The sequence below is a fragment of the Octopus bimaculoides genome, chromosome 2, assembly GCF_001194135.2.
Source record: "Octopus bimaculoides isolate UCB-OBI-ISO-001 chromosome 2, ASM119413v2, whole genome shotgun sequence".
NCBI lineage: Eukaryota > Metazoa > Mollusca > Cephalopoda > Octopoda > Octopodidae > Octopus > Octopus bimaculoides.
In genome coordinates, this window is record NC_068982.1 from 167,754,320 (window position 1) to 167,759,429 (window position 5,110).

General features: G+C 35.2%; 1 protein-coding gene across 2 annotated transcripts in view; it reads left to right on the top strand.

Annotated features, from left to right (window-relative positions):
• LOC106869337 (heat shock 70 kDa protein 12A) overlaps positions 1–5,110 on the top strand; it is a 296,374-nt gene that overhangs the window by 270,075 nt on the left and 21,189 nt on the right. For both annotated transcript variants that reach the window (XM_014915050.2, XM_052965711.1), the window contains one exon: positions 4,386–4,554. In XM_014915050.2, the coding sequence (XP_014770536.1) occupies positions 4,386–4,554 (169 nt within the window). The remainder of the gene's footprint in view (positions 1–4,385; positions 4,555–5,110) is intronic.

Genomic DNA, 5,110 nt, shown 5'->3' on the forward strand with positions numbered 1-5,110 from the left:
GTCTTGTAGTTAGCCTTTGGTTGGGCAAAGACTGAGAGAAGGACACTATGATATAAAACCTGCGACTGCAAGTGCATCCAATGATGTCGACTTGCTCTTCTTTTTGGATCATACTTTGTAGTTTAGAGATTGGGAATGGTTGCTATGTAAAACTTTTCCTCGCTTTAAAAAGTGTCAAGCACAGGTGTTGTTGGAGAGGAAAAAGAAATGGACATCCTGTATGTACATGGCTGCCCGAAGCTTAAGAAAGGCACATCTAAACAATGAAAGTTCATATTGATAATGAAGTAAATGGCAAAAAGGACTCTGGAACATTTGTCCTGTGGTCTGGCCCAGCAGGTGTCCAAGGGCACCACAGTCTGTATCCGGTCGTCATCCTGCAACTGTGATTAAACTCAAGTTAAGATGCAAGCCTATAAATATAGGATGCTGGAATTTTCGAACGTTATTAGACAATGATTGTCTGAAATCTCGTCCAGCGAGAAGATCCGCGCTTGTTGCAAAAGAGTTACAGCGATATGATATGGATATTGTATCATTAGCTGAAGCAAGAATTCATGGAAAGGGGAATTTCGTAGAGAAATCTGCTGGATATCATTTTCTTTTCGAGCAGTAGAAAGGTGACCTATTAGACAGAATCAGGAGTGGGATTTGCTATCAAAACCACTCTGGCTTCAAAACTTGAGGAAATACCATGTGGTCATTCGGATCGTTTAATGTCTTTAAGGCTGCCATTAAGAAAAGGTCGCTATGCAACACTCATAAGTGCATATGCTCCAAATATGAATTCATCAGAGGATGATAAACTTGTCTTCTATCTATCACTTACAGAGATTATACGCAGTATCCCCCATGATGACAAAGTTGTTATTTTGGGTGATTTTAATGCTCGCGTTGGTGCAGATTAGAAGACTTGGGGTGTCCTAGGAAAGCATTGGGTTGGGAGTTCCAACAGTAATGGTTTGCTACTGTTACAAATTTGCGTAGAAATGGATTTGTGTGTCATGATGTTTCAATGATGTTTCAATGATGTTTCAATGATGTTTCATAATATTTCAATGTATTGACTAAAGAATAGGTATAAAACGACATGGATGCACCTTGGTTCTAAGAAATGGCATCTTATAGATTATATCCTCACTGGAAACGAGATACTAAAGACTTTGCTATTGTACGAGTGATGCATGGTGCAGAGTGCTGGACTGATCATAGGCTTTTGCGTGCAAAGGGGAATTTTGTTGTCAAGCCTAAGGTTAGAGCAAATAATGTCAAATTATCTAAAGGGATTGACGTGAATGAACTGAAGATTCCGTCATTAGGCAGTGAGTTTGTGAGTGATGGAAGCTGGACGTCCTTCAAAGAAAGAGTGTATGAGATTTGTAGTAACATTCTTGGTTTGTAGTTAAAATATACCAAATACCAATGTGAACCTATTTGTTCTATCTTATTGTTGTGAAGTAAAAAGAGGGGACGCCGAGCCATTTCGGAGTTTTTTTACCACTTCTCAGAGGTCAACAAAGTCTGACAACCACACACACACACACACACACACACACACACACACAAACAAACATCTGTCTGTCTCTCACTTTCTTTCTCTTTCTATATATATTTACATATACATGGGTGTGTGTGTGTGTGTATTATATGTGTGTGTGTGTTGTGTGTGTGTGTGTGTGTGTGTGTGTGTGTGTATTATGTGTGTGCGTTTGTGTGTCTGTGCATATGTAGTATATGTGATTCCTACTCCATGTTTTTACTCCTCATTCAGCGTTGCACCGTCTTTTTTTCTTATCTCAGATTATCCTACCCCTCGGAGTCCATATTTCAATGTACATCATCATCACCTGTGCTTCATTTGTTCCTTATGTATGTTTTTGGCTATCTTTAAATTGCTCTCTCATAAATTTTCTTCCTCTGTAGGTTTTATATAAATCATCTCTCTACCTTTAATCAATTTCCCACTCTTTCCCTCACACACATGAACTTCACGTTTTGTTTGTTTCGTTCCTTCTCTTAAACACACGCTCTTTCTCTTTCTCGCTATTTCACATACACATATATAGACGTATGAAAACACATATACACGACATTTGTTTACACGATTACCGGAGTTGTTATTGGGCATTTTTTATCGACAAAGTTTTTTACTAAACAAAATTTAACAGAAATCTGTAAACATTTACTGGCTCAAAACAGAAAAAAAAAAACTCAAAAAGAACGACGTCATGCGGCTTTTCCCAGACAGTAAAAAAAAAGGGATATCTTGAAAATTGAGAGTAAATATTTTGGACTGATATTGTAATTTTATTTTTATTATACAAAATACAACAATGAGAATAAATTTTAAAAAATAAAAGGATTCACTATTATGCAAGATACAAAATTATTCAATAAAATATGTTTGTTATACAACTTAATGTGCTTGTGTGCATAGTGAGTTCAACGTTACCGATTGGTCAAATGACTGATGTGCGAAATGTCTGTGACAATATATAAACTCAAATATATTCATAAAGACACGTAAATATGATTAGTGAATGAAATTTGGTTAGTTGTTATAAAAGTGCTAGAAGATGGCTATTTTTAATGTATTTTTAATGCAGATGCATAATTAAGTGCGATGTACATTAGTATAGCGCTTTCATGTATGGGTCAGTTCCTACCCACATACATATGAGCGAACACACACACACACACGCACGCATGCATGAACATATACACTTTCACACAGGCGCGGACAAATGCATGCACTCGATGTTTCTATTATAAAATATAAACTGCCTCGGTGATATCAAAGACCAACTCACCCACACGCTATAATCACACACTTACAGGCACGATGTTTGTCATGCCTGTTCCTTCTATCAACATTACATTGGTTTGTGTTCCACTCTGAAATATATCACCTTCAGTGTTTTCTCTACAAATCACCGATATTTAATACGTCCTCTTTTATTTAGCTTCAGATCAGCTGTAACCGAGCAGAGTGATAATAAAAGGCCATTCCATCCCTATCTGTTACCTCTTTTCAATTTTAACCGGCATAAAACCACAAAGTTCAAATCCAGTACTGATACTTCATCAGTTAAACCTTAGCTTGCCCCATATTATTATTTGCAAGAAAGAGACCCTGCTCAATAAACTAGTGCTTTTAAAAGGAACATTTGTTTTTGAAAAGATAGGTATTACGGTCGTTGAAATTGTATGGAAGGGAAGAGACTTGAGTGCCCGTTACGGAAAATTTGGGAGAGCATGCGTGGTCACAGTTGTCACAACTTCAACTATGCCCACACGGACCAGTGAGCACGCCACTATTCGGTCGCTCTTAAACAGTATACTTATTGTAATATTGTGCAGAAGTAAGATGTAAATATCGTTGTTGATGAATTTCTAAACTACCAGTTAAAATTAATATATCTAGAGAGGAATTATATACAACCACTTTAGAATTTTAATCAGGTGTTTCGACCTGCTAAAAATAACAGCCATACATCTTTCAAAATCATCCTACTCTTTAAGAAAGGACACGACATTTTCGTAATGTGGTCTTTAAATATATTGTGGTTGAAAAAACAAAAACAAAAACAAAAAAAACAGAAACAAAGACGGGATGGCTATGGCTTCAATGACTTTGATCAAGGTCTCCTTGAACAATGCAAACCTAGAACGAACAACAACAACAACACCAACAGCAATAACAACAACAACAACAGCAGCAACAGTAAAAACCAATACTTTCACTTTCTAGCCATACATACACACGTGCACTGACATACACTTAAGTGGATGTACAGAAGATACATACGCAGTAACCTACATAACAGAATGGATGTCTGTCGAAATTACAAAATAGCAGCAATAAAATAGTAATCTTTCCATAGAATTCCAACAAATCACTTTAACCATTTTAGAACCGTCTTATTTCCTTTAGAAAATGTCTTAAGAAATATAATAAAAGGAAGATAAATGATCAAAAGACTACAAGAAAATAGATGTTCTTGAGCTCTGCTGGGCTATGATTGAATTTTAGCATCCACTTTTCTTTGCTTCTTCCACTGAATTTTTCTCACTTTTCTCATTTTTTTTTCTTTTTTTCTTTCTTTCACTTATTCCCTCAATATTTTTCTTTATTTTAGTTATACATTGTTTACTTTTTATTTCAATCCTTTCTTTCATTTCCTCCTTTCTGGCCCCTCTCTCTCTAACCCACCTTTCTCTTTCGTTACTTTCTTTCTTTCTTTCTTTCTTTCTTCTAATTTTTCATGTTTTATACAACTGCAGTGCTGTCCACTCTCTCACAGACAACCACAGCAATCTCACCCTCTGTCTATCATCTAACTCTTTTATTTTGTTGAAATCAGAGTCTCTATGATTTATTGCAGAAAAGCACTGTGGAGAACGCTATCAAGAAATACAACAACCCCAATATTCGTTGGTCAACTCAAGGAATGTTGCGTTTGAGTACTGAGGAAATGCAACGTTTGTTTAAACCGACACTAACACGAATTAGTGAGGCGATTGGAAATATTCTTAACAATCCTGATGCCCGAGGTAGGTTAAACACTTCAATGTTGCAGTTTGTGTTGTATTACTTTAAGATTTTCCTATTAGTCAACGATGTCAGGCATAGGAAATCTTAAACATCCAAACCTGCGACCTACTTTTTCTGCTTTTCAGCTGGAGCATTTCTCCTAATCGCTAATGTCGTTAATGCCCATGAGAAAAGACATAAACGTGCTGCTTATTCTTTTCTCCATTCTCTTAAAAGAGAAACAGTAAGTAGTCTTTAAGACGCGTTCAGATATAATAATAATAATAATAGTAATAATAATAATAATAATAATAATAATAATAATAATAATAATAATAATAATGATAATGATAATAATAATGATAATAATAATAATGATAATAATGATAATAATAATAATAATAATAATAATAATAATAATAATCCAAATATATGGTACCCTAGGCATAACACCTACATGAACTTCTAACTTGTTGTCTCTTGAGGTCTCTGGGTGAGACTTGGATCCAACTTGTACAAATGCAAAACAAAAGTCAAACATAAAATAATAATAATAATAATAATAATAATGATAAT